At 53.7% G+C, this 16,971-nt stretch overlaps 1 protein-coding gene across 1 annotated transcript in view; it reads right to left on the bottom strand.

The window, feature by feature from the left end:
- DNMBP (dynamin binding protein) overlaps positions 1-9,748 on the bottom strand; it is a 36,204-nt gene extending 26,456 nt beyond the window's left edge. The window contains exons 1-2 of the mRNA XM_068398393.1: positions 9,691-9,748; positions 499-677 (exon numbers count right to left, since the gene is read on the bottom strand). Coding sequence (XP_068254494.1) covers positions 499-643 — 145 coding nt within the window. The 5' untranslated portion in view covers positions 644-677; positions 9,691-9,748. The remainder of the gene's footprint in view (positions 1-498; positions 678-9,690) is intronic.
- Between the last annotated feature and the right edge of the window lie 7,223 nt (positions 9,749-16,971).

Here is a 16,971-nt window from a genome sequence, read left to right as displayed (position 1 = left end):
GCAGGAAAATGCTTTAAAGTGGAAAGGAGGAAGTGGGGCTGAGTCAGAGGGCTCGGGGGGACACACAGACTCTGTCGCTGCATCTCCCACTGACTCGACCTGACAAGGTCACTTGGATGTGGATGCATTTCCACTCTCCGTGCATCTGTTTCCTCTCTCCCCTTTCACTGCCACAGCGGGTCAGCACATAAACTAGCCAGGAAATGGGCTGTCCCACCACAGAGGACAGAGCAACTAGTATTGTGAAGCTCTCATCTCCTTGAGAACTGACCCTCCACTAATCTCTCTCAAAAAAACAACAAACGATCTATCTGAATAACGCAAAGCTGGCAGGAGACCAGTGGTGGGGAACTCATGCTTTCAGTCCCAAGCAAAGTCCAGTGAAAGATTTAGTAAAATCTAGTCCTGCACAGTGCTGGCCAAGGGAAAGCGTGCTCATAGGGTGGATGTTTAGCTGTCACATCTATGGATCTAGGCGCAGGCATTTCCAGCTCTTACCTGTGACACTTTCCTTCTTGCCAAGGAGCCAAAACTCATCCACCACGGCCAGTACCTCGATGACATCTCCTACGAAGAGGGGCAGCTCCTCAGAGACGCTGGGACAGAAATCAAAGACTGCTCGGACCACGGAGCCAGCCTCCATTGCGCGGGGTCTGAAGGTGGATCAGTACCTAAGCCTGAGACACAGCAGGAAGTCCATTAGCAGCCAGAAACACCTGAAATTATCACATATACACTCAGAAAGAAAAAAACTCCCCGAGCGTGAGAGGCAGGAACAGTGCGAGGGGGTCTTGTCCTCAGGTCTCTCAACTTCAGACCTTGCCGCTGCAGGAGCCAGGGGTCTCCAGCAATGCAGCCCCCATGGTCCAGCCTGCCTTGTCCAGCCTCTCTGGCTGTCTCTGTGGGGACATGTGTTTGTGCTGCAACGGGGGAAGAAGCAGCAAGAAAATTGGAAGTGAATTCTCGCCAGGAAGGAAGCAAGAGGAGCAGAGGATGCTCAGCACTTCCCTGACATGCAGGGCAGGGCCCTGAGCCTGCCAGGGCTGGGCAGGCAGACAGCACCACTCACACAGTCTGACCATGCACGCTCCAGTGGGATGGGTGCCGGCATCCCCTTCCCCATGCCACCACTCAGGGCCACAGGAGCCATGTGCTGGAGCAGCATGACACTTCTGCCCAGCAAGAGAAGTGGCACAAAAACCACTCAGGCAAGCTCACCCCACCATCCTCTTCCCAACTGGCAAACTCTTCCTGCCTCTGCCTGGGCTGACCCAGCCTGGACATCCTCAGACCTGGCTGAAAATGCCCCTTCTGCCTTCTAGGTACCAGGCTCAGCCATCCCCTGGGAGGCCTCACCATGGCTCTTGGCAGAAGCCAGGCTGAGATGAGGGTACAGACCCTGTCCAAGGCTCTGGGAGCCAAAGCTGAAATTCCCCCTGGCAGGGGACCTAATGGCAGGCAAAGACATCCTCATCAAGGGCTATGTCCTGGATTCTCCCTTCCTCTGGAAGCTGCTGCTGAGCCAGGACACTTTTCTGTATCATCTTTCCTTTGTACCAAGCAGCCTCACCATCAAGGCAATACACCGCACCAAGGCAGCAGCAGTGCTGCAACGTCAGCTGCTCCTTCCCCTCTTCCCAGATCCCTGAGGAGAGGAACTGAAAAGTGCATCCATTCAAGGCAACCAGGAACCCTAAGACTATTCCTCAGCATCTGCACCTCAGACTGGTGAGTGCTTCCCTTCATCCTCCTGACCCACTGCGATTACAGGCAGAGCACAGCACTGCTGACCTCTCTGAGGTGCTTTCAGAGCCCTGCCCTCCGTGACTCCAAGACATCAGCATCCTCCCCACCAGCCCCCCTGACACAGGCTGCCTTCCTCCCCCATCACAAGGAAAGTCCCTGCTCCGTCCAGTCAGACACAACTTCCCTGCAATGAGATCGAACCTCCTCCCCTCCCAAAGCACCTCTACGTGCACGGTGAACAGTCACCCTCCAAGTGCACATAGAGGTGCTTTGGGAGCCAGCAATACCTGGCCCAAACTCAGCATGGCTTGTCACAGAATCACAGAATCACAGAATGTTAGGGATTGGAAGGGACCTCGAAAGATCATCTAGTCCAATCCCCCTGCCGGGGCAGGATTGCCTAGACCATATCACACAGGAACGCGTCCAGGCGGGTTTTGAATGTCTCCAGAGAAGGAGACTCCACAACCTCTCTGGGCAGCCTGTTCCAGTGAGGTGTCAAACAGTCAAACAGTCCCACCTAGCTAACAGCAGAAAGAGCACAGTGACGACACACACCACCACCCACAGCGAACACACAGGGCCCCTGGGGCCCCCATTTCTCCATACAGCCACGCACTGCCCACCTGAGCCCCGGAAAGTCAAGAAGAGGGGACGCTAACACAGGGAGCAGAAAAACATTCCTGCTGACGAGGTGCAGCCAACTTCCAGCGAGAGTGCCAGCGGGGGATCCAGCCAGGGAAAGGCTTTCTGCTGACGGGACTGCTCTGTTTATCCAGTCCGACTCACCTCCTGGGAACAAAGCGGGTTTGTACTCGGCAGGAACAGCTTCCTCAGCACGTCCCTCCCCACCCCCAGCCATGCCCCCACTAGAGCCAGCATGCTGTGCCCTGGCCCCCGGCCACCCTCACCTCTGCCGTCCCGTCCGTCACTCCTATAGCTCTCCACTGCCTTCCCCGTAGCACGTGGGCTCCTTGGGGCACAGGCTGTCTCTTTGTTACCAGCATTGTGCTGGCTGTACAAAGAACCCAATATCCAGCAGCCGACAGCACTTTGCCACCAAAAAGAGATGAATGGACTGGAGTGAATCAGGAGCACAAAGAGCTGCAGTTCAGGGTAGCAGGAACCTACTGAGGCAGAAGGAGTAACAGTATTAAAAACATGACCATGTGGAGCAGGGAAAAAGATGGAAGAGCCATCAATTAGCTTGGAAATACTAAAGACAAGGAAGGAGCCTCACGCTGTTCAAGGTGGGGTGACCAGGACACGCTGCTGTATGCTCTGATGGGAACAGGAGAGCAGCAGCGACAGGCGCAGCAGCAGCCCCTTGCAGGCACCTGGGGCTGCCCTCCACCCCACAGATGGGCTGCTGACTCCTGCAGCACAGGGCACTATTGAGCTCAGGGTCCTAGAAATCCTTGCCATACTCTGAATATGCAGACTTCATAGCTGCACTGGACAAAGGGGAAAAAAATATTGCAGGTGTAATTGCTGCCTCAGGCTAGTTTCTCCAGGAGCATATGATGGTGAAGTACGATTTCTTGCATTTCTTCTGTCAAAGGTGTAACATAAGAGTGGGCTGAGGAGTGCAAGGATGACAGCATGTGTGCTGCACACCCAAACCCTGGCTTTGCAGCAGCCACTGGGGCTGAGGATACAGGCCTCCCAATGCCTGAGGCTCAGATCCTGCCCATGAAAACAGCAGTGCCACTTTCTTAACTCACCTGCAGCTCTGGGGACCCATTCACTAAAATGTGCAAGATTTCCCAATGAGACAGAAGATCGAGAGGGGCAGGCAGGATTGCAATTGTTCTGCCATGCATTTATTAATTGCAGTTAGAATAAAACATGGGCACTAACATATTCATGGGAAAAGCACTCCCTGAGAGCCAGCCCATGAGGTAAGAAAGCATGAAGTAACTTCTGAAACTGCCAAGAAAAAGAATCCCAACAAGCTCACATTCCCTCCGCAGCACCGAGAAGAGCAGGATCACTCCCTGACTCCATCTGAGTCTAGACACTATGCCCCTGTATTCAAAAGCAGTGAATCAGTCTTGTGGGCTTTGTTTGCTCCATAACATGATTTGAACACAAAATATTACGTTTTCCAGGATCTTGGCCTTATCTTACTCCAGGGACTACTGCCCGCCAACGTTTTCCCCAAACCCCCACCTAGAGAAGGAAGCCTCCCAGTATCTTCCAGACTGGAAACTTACTGAGTCCAACTCTTCAGGCTTAATGGTGGACCTGAGCTTCTCCCAGATCCACCCTAGATCTGGTGAAAACAAACATCCAGAAACAGCTCACGCAGAGGAAGGGCAGATGGCAGGGAGAGCTGGACTCCGCCTGTGATCCCCAGTGAGTCACAGCTCCTGACAGCTGGCCAAGCACTGTCCCCTCTCACCTCGAGGACGGGTGATCCCTGCCTGCCAGGGGTAGGGAGGGAGGGCTCCTCCACAACTGAGCAAACACTGGGACTTCACGCTGGCGGAGGTCAGGGCTGCAAATTGCAGGACTCCTGTCCCCGCCTAGCAGCAGACCCGCATCCAAAGCAAGCCTCACTGTGCAAATATGAAGCTGCAGCGCAGCGAGCTCGCCCCACGGAGAACACGCTGTCCCTGTCTCGCTGCCTGATCCTGCACAAACTAGGTAATGTGTTCCTGGGGCCTGACTGCAGCCTGCCTGGTGCCAAGCTCCGGGCCTGACACAACAGCACTGTGCAGCAAGGCAGAGAGTGGATTCCCAGAGCATTAATCACTCCCCGCAGCCTGCCTGCGTGCAGGCTCAGCACACATTAACATTACCTCCGTGGAAGACTGCCTATCCCATTTCACCACTAGCTCTGGAGCGTGTCTAGTCCAGCGTGGGCTGATGAAAGGAGGGACCACAATGAAATGACGGCTATTAACTCTGTTACAATATTGTTTTGAGACCTTCAGCACAGACTGGATCAAGTCACAGCAGCCAAGAGAAGGCATTTACACACTGACTCAGACAACTTCTTGTATCCCTCCTCTCTTCCTACAGCTGGAATTGGGCAGGGTAAGAAGTCTCAAACATCGGACTCACCAGCATCAAATTATTATCAGGCATTCACTCAAAGTGCCATTGCTTAGATGAGAGCAGACCTACTGAAAATGGTGATATAAATGCCCTTTTTGCATCTTTTTGATGGTAAAGTGTGAGCAAATGAGTCACTCATGAATTTCTGTACCTTAGAAACAGGAGTTTTGTCTTCCCTGGTTTTGCTGAAAGACACTGAAGCAAGCATTTCAAGCACTTGCGAGCTAAGGCAGCAACATGAAGAGACCATTTTAGGCTGATTACAAAAAGTATTAATAGCCCCAGTAAAAGGGGAGACGCAAAGGGTTTGCAGAGAGCTAATCCTGTGGTATACCCAAAGTGCTGATCAGATCATGAGATAAAAAGCAGTAATGGACAGATGCCACAAATTTAGCAGAAAGAAAACCAAAGTTCACAGGCGGTAGCACCACTTGCTTCCCTCTAAATAACACTTTTTAGCTTCTCACTCAAGAGGCAGCACTGTTAGAACTGGCTATGGTCAGCACGACAGCACTGTAACCAAGAAACTAACATATCACCAAAAAATGCGGTGCGGGCTTCCACTGGCACAGTTGGTTTGCACAAGAGGGACAAGTGGATTCTTGTGCAGCACATGTCCCAGTCTCTTTAAAACTTTAGAGCCTGCCTGAGCAGTAGACCAGGAAGGAGCCAGACTCCCAGAAATGTACAAAAGCCAAGTTTGTTGCAGAATGAATACATAAATTAATATTAAAAATATTAAACAAATACTGCCAGTTATCTTTTCTTAAAATTGAAGAATGCCATGGACTTCACCTATGCCTTTTCACACTTCCTTCCACTCATTGTAGCTTAATGCCTGTTCACTGAATCCATAATCCAGAGACGGAGATGCCCCTCGGCCCCATTCAGTGCATTCTCTAGCCACTGGGTCTGGCTCTGGTAAGAGATTTGCTGCAGCTCTCACTGCGCTCTACGCCGCAGGATCGGTACGTAACATGCAGTGCAAGGAAACCAAGAGTGCTGCTTGGCTTCTCAGGAGATTGTGTCAAGCTTATTAACTACATGCCGAGGCATCTTTCCTGCTCTTTTCCTCTGTTCCTCCCTGTGGCCTCCAAATCTGGACAGCCCTCCTTCCCTCTTCCTTACCCCACCGCATCTGCACAGCCTGCACGATCCTCATCCTTGCTTCAAGGGCAGGACATTGCCTGCACACCAGCACGCCCCAACTGCTCACACCAGCCTTCAGAGCCACCACCACCAGCAGTCACTGCCCCTGCTCAGAGCAGAACATGTTGCTCTGTAAGCTCCCGGAGGTCCTTGCTCGCCTGCACATTCCTGGGTGGGATAAACAATACCCCGTTGAGCCAGGCTGCCTGGGCCCCGGCTGGATATAGTGCCAATGCAGGGACTGCGGCTCCAGCAAACTGCAGAGCTGACCCTATGAATCCCAACAGAACGGACAACACAGCAAGCAGGGCAAAAACCTGACTATCGGTGCTGAGGAGAGGAGCCTTCTCCCACCAGGGAAATGCTAACTGCTGAAGCCTCTTGTTAGGAGGTGCTGTTTGTCTCGGCAGATCCCAAAGAGCTCCCCCCTGAGCTTCACACAGTGGGAAACAGGAGATTTCCTCTCCTGCACTCCATCTCCGAACCCCATATGGCTCCCAGGAACAAGAGGCATCGCCTCACTTTAAAAAGAAAGAGCTTCTTTTCCTTTGTCTGTGACCTGACATACATAAAATCGTTAAAATGAACACATTTAGGTCAGATCATCAAGCCCTCCAGAACCAGGACCGCCAAGAACAAGGGCTGCTTGAGCAACCTCTGGTCTCCCACCGTACATGTGTGACAGTTTGGGTATTTGCCCCAGGAGCTCTGCCACATACCACACATTTAAACCAACTACTTGTTTCCTCCAGCTGGGCCCTGGCTGTCACAGTGTTCCCACCTGCTCCGTCACAGGACACAGCTGAGGGCAGGCTGGTGGCATTTGCACGGGGTAAGCGTCGCTTGGGGAGGAAGGAAGAGGGCCCGCACTGGGCTAGACGTCAAGCAAAGGAAAGTCATCTGGAAACTAGACCACGGTATCAAGTTTTAATGCAAAGCAGAACATCTTGCCACAACATGTGAGCAAGGAGACCGTGATGGATATTTAATCTCTGGCACTGGGGACCCAAGCATGCAAAGGCCAGAACACCGACTTTGGAGACAAGAGCTTCCCAAATTCTGTGTGGAGTGGCTGCACGCACCTTCCAGACCCCATTACTGAGTCCTGTCATCTCCCACCCTGAGGCATGCAGTTGTGTCTCTTGCCATTTCTGCAACCAGGCTAAAACGATACAACCTAGAACAAGGAACATATAAAACCCCAAAAGCAGCACCACTGCTGCTGTGCAGTACCCATGGCTGGGCTCCTGGGGGTAGGTCCCATACAATCATAAAATTAGTCATTACACCTTGAGAACATATCCAAAACAGGTTGAACTGGGGCTACAAGGATATTCCTCAATACTGAAGCGCTTGACTTTGCACCCTGAACAATATTTTTCAAGATGGCTTTTGGACAGAAGCCCTTTACGATGCCTGGGTTGCTGGGCAGGGAGTCCAGAAATTTGGAAATTACTTGAGTTTGACTTGGAAGCTCTGCTCTTTGCCCGCCTTCACTCCTGTTCTGCGCTGCTCCTTATCTCCAAAGAACCTGTATATCCCTGACAGGGACTCTGTTGATACCTGGCATCACGTGGACCTCTTCCCTTCAGAGCCCCTACGTGCTCCTGAGAAGGAAGGAATAGATGTTATTTCCTAACAGAAGGGTTCTAAAAATAAGACAAAGTGAAAGCTGTGTCACTCAGAAGTGGGATTGAGCAATTCTTAGAATGTGATTAGAAAAATACTTTTGCTGGAGGTTGAGGGGAAATTATCAGTTAAGGTAGTGAAGTGCTAAGGTAAGCACAACTCAGGCTGTCCCACCCAAGCTCACATCACCACTGTCACAAAGTCCGTTTGAACAGTCACCCATTGCAGGGACACCTCAACTGCACGCAGAACCCTGAGACGTCACACAGCCACACTTCCCACCATGGCTAGTAGACCTGGTGCTCTGCAAGGCTCCGAGCATCACTCCTTTCCTCTCCCCTGCTGCTCAGTTCCTCCCGTCCCATTGCCGAGTTAACATTTCTCTAAAATCGTTATGTGTTCATATTAGTTTTTTAAGTCACTGCTAATCCTAAGCAGAGCAGCTGGAGAGAGAACTGAAACCTTTGGCCTTGGCAGAGCAGAGGATTTCAAGAACAGAACAGGAGAAGCAGCCAGCTCAGAGACGTGGGCATTATCGCGCTATGGAAGACCTTGCAAACAAGCAGGACACATTTAGACACCATGCCCAGCACAACTTGCAGCCAGAGGAGTGAGTCAAGATGAGGGGGATGATGGTGACGTCTCGTAGCATGGTACAGAGGCTGTATTTGGCAAAGCATCTGCAAAACTGCAAATTCTGTATCTACAAACTCTTTCAGGCCTTTTGTGGAGGAAAAGACAGAATCACAATGGAAGCAAAGGAGAGAATGGCAGAGGCAAGGGGAGAGAGAGCCTTTTCAGAAGAAACTGAAAGTCATAGAAACACGACAAACTTCAAAACAGATGTTACTGAGAATGCTTACGACATGGCTAGAGGCTTCCTAGATACCACAGTATGGAGAATGAGATGTCAAGGATGGAGCTGGGGAGAGTACTTTAAACGCCAGGAACAGCAGTAGAGATGTTTGAACTCAGAGGGCAAATTGTGTCAAGGATGGGATCAGCTGAGGCACTGCTCAGGGTCAGCAAAAGGGTTGCACAGCAGCAGCAGCAGCCTCTCAGAAGGTGTGGAGGGTGAGCCAAGCCTCCACTCCCTGGCGAGGCCACTGGAGGAGGCACCTCCAGTTCATCTCTGTTATAGTACAAGGTGACAGTACCAGGCTCGCAGCAACGCAGAGGGACTTGTGTTTGCCAGAGTGAGAATGGGAGGGAACTCTTGGGAGTTTCTCTTCCCAGGCTGGTGCAAGCAGAACGGACGCTCTCAGAGGAGCAGCCGGGGAAGGCACATTGCTGCAGCCTGGAGCTTCTACTCTCTGTGTGCCACCACCTGTGCCACCCTTCACCAATGTCACCACTCCAGGCTCTCTGTACTGGACTGCTCCAGGCCCTGGATGTCGACACTGTTTCTGCAGGGCCAGGTGCTCCCCTGTGACAAGCTGCACAGGCAACACCAGCTACCACCCACTGCATGCCTGCCTGGTGGGCGACCACCCCAGGTTACCACTCGCACAGTCACGGCTTAAGAGACCAAAATCCCAATGGACGCTATGTGGGAGTAGATGGGCAGCTCCTGCTGTACCCCACGGCTGCTCCCCGCTGCCGACGTGCTCAAAGTGCTCCCGGGGCACTGTGGGCGCCATGGGTCAGAGCCTGCGGGACACAGCGAGCACCCAGCTGGGCACACGCTGGAGGGCCACACGCTGCTGCAGCCCAGCTGCTGGTGCGAGGGGAGAGCACCCACCAGAGCTAGCAGCACCCGGGGCAGGGGCACCAGCCACCCCCGTGCCGGCCAGCGCGTCCCAGGGCAGCCCCGGGGCAGGCAGGGCCTCGGCCTCGGCGGGGCGGCGCGGGGGAGAGGCTGCTGGTGTGGGGTGCGAGGGCAGGAGGCGCCGGGCAGGGCGGGAGGCGGCGGGCTGAGGCGGGGGCCGCGGTAGAGGCGGGGACCGGGCCGCACCGGGGGCCCGGCGGAGGCGCAGGCCGGGCGGCCGCGGGGGCGCGCAGGGCGGGGAGAGGCAGGCGGGCGGCCGGCGGGGCAGCGGTTAGGCCAGGCGGCAGCGGGCAGGGAGCGCCCGGCTGTCCCCGACCGCTCCGGCGGATCCCTACCTTCTCCCGGCCCGCTCCGGGCGCCGCGGCCGCTCCTGCCCTGCGGGTCCCGCTCCCGCCTCCGCCCTCCGCGGCCGCTCAGCCCCGCCCGGGCCCCGGCCGGCCCGGCCCCCAGCGCCCGCCCGGCCTCGCAGGGCCCCCGCCCGGCTCCGCGGCCCGCCCCGCCGCCCGGCTGCCTCCGCACGGCCCGGCCTGGCGGGCCCGGCGTGGTGCCAGTCGGAGGCCGCGGACAGGGCCGGCGGGGCGGGCTGGAGCTGCCCGCAGCCTGCGGCCTTCGGGACCCCCGGGTGACACGGGATCATCCCCCTTGGCAGAACTGCTCGGCCCCAGCCTTCGAGACAGCCGACCCCGGCAGCACATGGGGACACCCCGACGTGGGACACGCTGCCCAGCGTGGGGTGACAGGCGCGGGGACGTGGGGTGCAGGCACCCCCGTAGCTGCCAGGCTGGGACACAGCACCTGGGCACCAGGCACCCATGATGGGCTGCTGACAGAGCACCCAGAGCCCGGCGCTGAGCAAGACAGGCAGCTGCCTGTGCAAACCGTCTTCGAGTGCTTCCCTGCGAAGTGCTGCTGCCTCGCAGACATGAGCAGCGCCGGGGCTCCTCTTCCCCGCCGTTGCCTTCTCCTGGGAGTCTCTCGCAGCCTTCTGGGCTTCAGCTTTGGCAGCAGCTGACAAGTGGGTCTACACTGTCCATCTGGTGCAGTCTCAGTTTTGCTGCTAGGAGCTGGCTTTGGCTGCTTAGATACACTGTAAGATCACGCCAGAGCACCAAGATGGAGAAAAACAGATTAACTCCCTGCCATGTGACAGGGAGGGCCAGTTTGTGCATCACGCAGGGGTCAGGCACACCAAGTACAGTAGGTCCTGCACTGCTTTTCCTGGCAGGCCAAAAAAAGCCTCCATGCCCTAAGGGATACCATCCTTCAGCAGCAGGCCGTAAAGCCCCGGGTCTCTCAGCCCCCAGAGCAGTTATAGCCATTTGGCGCTTGTTTGTGCATTTAGCTACACTTCTCCATAGCAACGCCCAGATCCCAGACTGGCTTGCCACCAGCCAGGAGCGGGGCGTGCAGAGCGTGATGCCGTTGGCAGAGGGCCCGAAGCTGCGCAGGGAGCTGGGTGCTCTCTTTCCCGCAGGTACAGTTGCTTGTATATGGTTTGCTGGAGCTGAAGAATGGATGCCAGCCCCTGCCACAGGGTTTTAGATGTTGTCCTCTGAGCCCAAAAGTTCTGCTCTTCTTGCCTGCCAAGACAGGTTTTGAGCTTTTTTTTTGTCATTCTGATCCCTTCTGCAACCTTTCAGGCCACTGCCATGACCAACTCACCTCTGCTGACACCCCCAGCAAAGCTGCCTCGCTCTTCTTCAACAAGCCCACGCAGTGCTACAGGCTGGGGGAAGAGTGGTTAGAAAGCGGCCCGGCAGAAAGAGACCTGGGGGTGCTGATCAACAGCTGGCTAAACATGAGCCAGCAGTGTGCCCAGGTGTCCAAGAAGGCCAATGGCATCCTGGCCTCTATTAGGAATAGTGTAGCCAGCCAGTCTAGGGAAGTGATCGTCCCTCTGTACTCGGCACTGGTGAGGCCGCACCTTGAATAATGCGTCCAGTTCTGGGCCCCGCATTTCAAGAAAGATGTTGAGGTGTTGGAGCGAGTCCAGAGGAGGGCAACCAAGCTGGTGAAGGGTCTGGAGGGTCTGACCTATGAGGAACGGCTGAGGGAGCTGGGGTTGTTTAGCCTGGAGAAGAGGAGGCTCAGAGGTGACCTTATTGCAGTCTACAGCTACCTGAAGGGAGGTTGTAGTGGAGTGGGAGTCAGCCTCTTCTCCCAGGCAGCTAGCAACAGGACAAGAGGGCACAGCCTCAAGCTTCGCCAGGGGAGGTTCAGGTTGCACATTAGGAAGAATTTCTTCACAGAAAGGGTCATTAGACATTGGAACGGGCTGCCCAGGGAGGTGGTGGAGTCACCATCTCTGGATGTGTTTAAGAAAAGTCTGGACATGGCACTTAGTGCCATGGTCTAGTTGACATGGTGGTGTCAGGGCAATGGTTGGACTTGATGATCCCAGAGGTCTCTTCCAACCTGATTGATTCTGTGATTCTGTGACTCTGTGATTCTTTGAGTTATTTGTATTTTCCCCTTTTCTGCCTCCTTTATGCCAGCCACAGAAACCAGCATGCATCGCATGTGCAGAGTCCTCTCTGCTGGGGGTTCCTGCTCATCCCAAGATCCTCACAGTCTTGCTTGTAAGAGTTTTGGTTCATTCTTCAGGGCCTGGCTTCATTTTGTTTGTGTGTTTCTCCAGTGTCTTCATACAGTTCTGATTGCCTTATCTCAGAAAGTGTCACTGAGAATGGAAAAAGGTTTGGAGGCAGGCAGTAAGGATGCTCAGAGGTATCGGAACAGACTGTACAGTGAACAACCATGTAGGCTGGGATTCTTCAGCTTGGGAGAAGGTCATAGGGTAGTGCAAGAGGTCTACAAAATCATGAGTGGCCCAGAGAGGATGGGGAGGATCGACTTTTCAAGCAATTGCTAGGGGAAATCCCATGGGACAGGGTACTAGAAGGTAAGGGGGCCCAAGATAGTTGGTTAGCGTTCAAGGACTGCTTCTTCCGAGCTCAAGATCAGAGCATCCCAACAGGTAGGAAGTCAAGGAAGGGTACCAGGAGACCTGCATGGTTGAACAGGGAACTGCTGGGCAAACTCAAGTGGAAGAAGAAGGTGTACAGATCATGGAAGGAGGGGCTGGCCACTTGGGAGGAATATAAGTCTGTTGTCAGAGGATGTAGGGAGGCAACTAGGAAAGCTAAGGCCTCCTTGGAATTAAACCTTGCAAGAGAGGTCAAGGACAACAGAAAGGGCTTCTTCAAATACATTGCAGGTAAAGCCAACACTAGAGGCAATGTAGGCCCACTGATGAATGAGGCGGGGGCCCTGGAGACAGAGGATAAAAAGAAGGCGGAGTTACTGAATGCCTTCTTTGCCTCTGTCTATACTGCTGGAGGCTGTCCTGAGGAGCCCCGGACCCCTGAGGCCCCAGAAGAAGTCAGGATAGAGGAGGAATCTGTCTTGGTTGATGAGGGCTGGGTCAGGGACCAATTAAGCAATCTGGACGTCCATAAATCCATGGGCCCTGATGGGATGCACCCGCGGGTGCTGAGGGAGCTGGTGGAAGTCATTGCTAGGCCACTCTCCATCATCTTTGCTAAGTCGTGGGCAACGGGAGAGGTGCCTGAGGACTGGAGGAAAGCGAATGTCACTCCAGTCTTCAAAAAGGGCAGGAAGGAGGACCCGGGTAACTATAGACCGGTCAGCCTCACCTCCATCCCTGGAAAGGTGATGGAGCAACTTGTTCTTGGTGCTGTCTCTAGGCACATCAAGGATAGGGGGATCATTAAGGGCACTCAGCATGGCTTCACCAACGGGAAGTCTTGCTCAACCAACTTGATAGCCTTTTATGAGGATGTTACCCGGTGGATAGATGATGGTAAAGCTGTGGATGTGGTCTATCTCGATTTCAGTAAAGCGTTTGACACGGTCTCCCACAGCATCCTCGCAGCTAAACTGGGGAAGTGTGGTCTGGATGATCGGGTAGTGAGGTGGATTGTAAACTGGCTGAAGGAAAGAAGCCAGAGAGTAGTGGTCAGCGGGACAGAGTCCAGTTGGAGGTCTGTGTCTAGCGGAGTTCCGCAAGGGTCGGTTCTGGGACCAGTTCTATTCAATATATTCATTAATGACTTGGATGAGGGATTAGAGTGCGCTGTCAGCAAGTTCGCTGATGACACAAAACTGGGAGGAGTGGCTGAGATGCCGGAAGGCTGCGCAGCCATTCAGAGAGACCTGGACAGGCTGGAGAGTTGGGCGGGGAGAAATTTAATGAAATATAACAAGGGCAAGTGTAGAGTCCTGCATCTGGGCAAGAACAACCCCATGTACCAGTACAAGTTGGGGACAGAGCTGTTGGAGACCAGCATAGGGGAAAGGGACCTGGGGGTCCTAGTGGACAACAGGATGACCATGAGCCAGCAGTGTGCCCTTGTGGCCAAGAAGGCCAATGGCATCCTGGGGTGTATTAGAAGGGGTGTGGTCAGCAGGTCGAGAGAGGTTCTCCTCCCCCTCTACTCTGCCCTGGTGAGGCCGCATCTGGAGTATTGTGTCCAGTTCTGGGCCCCTCAGTTCAAGAAGGACAGGGAACTGCTAGAGAGAGTCCAGCGCAGAGCCACGAAGATGATTAAGGGAGTGGAACATCTCCCTTATGAGGAGAGGCTGAGGGAGCTGGGTCTCTTTAGCTTAGAGAAGAGGAGACTGAGGGGTGACCTCATTAATGTTTATAAATATGTAAAGGGCAAGTGTCAAGAGGATGGAGCCAGGCTCTTCTCAGTGACATCCCTTGACAGGACAAGGGGCAATGGGTGCAAGCTGGAGCACAGGAGGTTCCACTTAAATTGAGGAAAAACTTCTTTACGGTGAGGGTGACCGAACACTGGAACAGGCTGCCCAGAGAGGTTGTGGAGTCTCCTTCTCTGGAGACATTCAAAACCCGCCTGGACGCGTTCCTGTGTGATATGGTCTAGGCAATCCTGCCCCGGCAGGGGGATTGGACTAGATGATCTTTCGAGGTCCCTTCCAATCCCTAACATTCTGTGATTCTGTGATTCTGTGATTCTGTGACTGTTCACTGTGTCTTCTGACGCAAACCTGTCAACTACTTTTGCCTTGTCTGGAGCCTCAAAAGAATGTGAAACCACTGCAGATGTTATGTCCAAAGGTTTAGTGCCGTTTTTAGCCCGCGCTTGTTGCAACACCAGGGGCTAAGTTCATAGCAAGCCTTTGAGAGGCGTGCTTAAGAGAGTGCTGCCTCGGAAACATTTTGTAACCATGTTTTCACGTGGAGAGCTTGGTCATGGCCAAGTGGAGCTTTACCAAACTGTTCAACACAAAAATATTCAGAGCTGGGAGGAGAATGAGCTGGACAAATCCCAGCCCAGAGTGTCCTCCAGAAGGTTGTACCTTGTAAGAAACCTCTTGTAGGGGAAAAAGGTTGCGACTGAGACTCTAATTTTGCTGCTGCACTGCCAACCCCACAGCAGCCTGCGAGGGTGAGTGACGTGGCCTCCTGGGCTGGCTGTCCTGTTCCAGAGAAGAAATCCCCCTCCTCTGACTCTGCCTTGGAAAGTAAGGGGAATTGAGACGGTCCTACATTTTCTAGGACCACAAGAGGGCAACATGAGAGCACCCTGCAGCCAGCATGCTCAGCAAGGCGACCGGTGACACTGCTGGGATGTGGGTGGCACCCTGTCCAGGGGCGGCCCAGCTGAATTAGCCAACTGAAGGCTGCTCCCTGGGAGCCCTTTCCTTGCTCTCTGCTTCATACACATCCTCAGAGGTGAGTGTGGTTGGGGGCAGCAATATCTTCCCGTGCATGGGTCAGACACGTGATGACAGCAGACCCTTCTGCATGCTGCATGGGGTCAGGCTGTGGGACGCAGGGTGCCCTCTCTCATCCTGCCTGCACGTCCACCGGGAAATGTTTTGGGTGAATGTGCACTGACACGTGGCTTCAAACAGGCGGGTCCAGCATCTGGAGTGATGCTGCTGGGCTTGGCCAGGGGAAGAGGTGTTAAACCACACAGGTGTTAAACCACATCTCAGCCTCACTGTCCTTTTCAACTTCCTCCTGCCACCAAAAGACAAAAAAAATAGAGAATCTGAATTCAGCTGTGGTTGTGAATGTGGAACTGGCCAGTGTCTCCAGCCCACACTGGCCTCTGCAGACCGAAATCACTCAGAGCCATGGTTAAGTGCACTTCCATTTCTGGACATTTTTGCAATAGCCTCTGAGGGACAGTTTGCTCTGCTTTTCCAAGAACAGGCATGACAGAGAAATAGCTTCTGTTAGCAGGCTGAGCTACAAGAGTGTGTGTGTGCTGCTAGGGCTGAAAATGCCACTAGCATCTTGTAGCAGAGACAGAGGAGGAGGTGACGGTGAGGGATGAAGTGCAGAATATTGCCTATGCAGTAGGGTGGTAGAGGTTGCTCACAGGAGATGAAGAGATGTTTGCAAAAGAGAAGGAGCAAAGGGACGTCTGGGGGACACGTTTGGGACAGGCTAGAGACATGGAGAGAGCCGGTGCAAGGGAGGGCTCTAGGGGGGGAGATTGGGATAACCAGCCCCACCATGCACTGGGGCACATGGGTGAGACTGTTTATCCCTCTGGAGTTACTTATTTTCTATGAAGAACACTAGAAAGGTTTTGCCTGCTTAAGTTATTTTTACCATGGAAATAACCAGCTTTGTTTCTACTCTTGCTTCCACTCCAAACCTGCCCAGCCTGTAGTACCCCGCTCACTGACCATGGATCACGTCTTCCCTAACCCAATTACAACTCACATGGCTTGTGCTGTACCTGCACAGCACACTGCTGGCACCAAGAATCCACACTTCCCTGTTCCACATTGACAGGACTGAAGTTCAGGGTATTTGTCTCAAAGGAACATCAGATCACCTGTCTTGCACTCCTACTCATCACCCGTTGTCAGACCTCACCTAGTTGCTCCTGTGCTCAGATTAATAGTTTGTGTTGGCCAGAGCAGACCCTTCGGCAAGCCATCTGGTTTGGGTCTGATGACATAAGGTGATGGGGTAATCCTTGGCTTTTGCCAGTGTGTATCATTTCAGCCTGTCTGACTACTAATAAACCGATACTAATAAATCAGCTACAATGTCCCATCTGCACATCAAGATAAATGTGACATCAGCCAGGAAATGACCTTGGACCACCACCTCCTAGTGCTATATTCTTACCTTTGGTGTTGCCAACCTGTGATAGCTGTGCTACATGTGGGACAAACTGTGTTCAGAGCTGGTCACATCACTGACTGCTTTAAAACTGACCTCCCCCTAACTTCAGGGTCTACAGGCAGCAACTGTCCTTACCTGAGGGAGAAGCATGGCACTCGCACCCAGAAGACTAGCGCCAGGATTCACATGCCCAGCTTGTGAGTGCAGCAGTCAAAGACCAGGGCCTGGATTCATTCTCCCTGCTATACACCAGTGTCTGAGCATCTCATGTGAGCTGTAGCAACTGAGTCCAGGAGTTAAGGGACCAGAGTTCTCCTAGATGGAGCCAGTGCAGGAGAGCTCGGCAGCTATAGACATGCTGCCTGGGAAATCGCAGCCCAGAGACATTTTGTTGTGAATGACTTCACGATTTGCTTGGGGATTAAATACTTCCTTGTTTAATAACCTAATAATTTGGGCTAGTTTCATGCTGGACTGT

Source organism: Nyctibius grandis, chromosome 4 (assembly GCF_013368605.1).
Source record: "Nyctibius grandis isolate bNycGra1 chromosome 4, bNycGra1.pri, whole genome shotgun sequence".
In the NCBI taxonomy this organism is placed as follows: domain Eukaryota; kingdom Metazoa; phylum Chordata; class Aves; order Nyctibiiformes; family Nyctibiidae; genus Nyctibius; species Nyctibius grandis.
Note: the sequence above shows the minus strand (reverse complement) of the source record. Positions and strands in the feature narration are given on the sequence as shown.